Consider the following 205-nt stretch of genomic DNA (forward strand, 5'->3'; position numbering starts at 1 on the left):
GGGGATGGGCAGGGCAAAGCGCTGAATGCACTTGGTGGAGGTGATGCTCCGCGGGGCCGAGGGTCTGGTGGTGGTGACAAAGCTCCCCCGTGACTGCCCTGTCTGCCCAGCCGCCGGCTCTCCAGCGCGGGGGCTCTGCGGCACCCCTGGCTGCAGCAGCCCCAGCCCAGCAGCACCAAGGCGCTGTCGAAGGCAAGGATAAAGC

General features: G+C 68.8%; 1 protein-coding gene across 1 annotated transcript in view; it reads left to right on the forward strand.

The window, feature by feature from the left end:
* LOC104496687 (myosin light chain kinase, smooth muscle-like) overlaps positions 1 to 192 on the forward strand; it is a gene marked incomplete at its 3' end in the record, with an annotated part of 2676 nt that extends 2484 nt beyond the window's left edge. The window contains exon 7 of the mRNA XM_010139845.1: positions 111 to 192. Within this exon, the coding sequence (XP_010138147.1) occupies positions 111 to 192 (82 nt within the window). The remainder of the gene's footprint in view (positions 1 to 110) is intronic.
* Between the last annotated feature and the right edge of the window lie 13 nt (positions 193 to 205).

This window comes from Buceros rhinoceros, unplaced genomic scaffold, assembly GCF_000710305.1.
Source record: "Buceros rhinoceros silvestris isolate BGI_N320 unplaced genomic scaffold, ASM71030v1 scaffold23947, whole genome shotgun sequence".
Classification (NCBI taxonomy): domain Eukaryota; kingdom Metazoa; phylum Chordata; class Aves; order Bucerotiformes; family Bucerotidae; genus Buceros; species Buceros rhinoceros.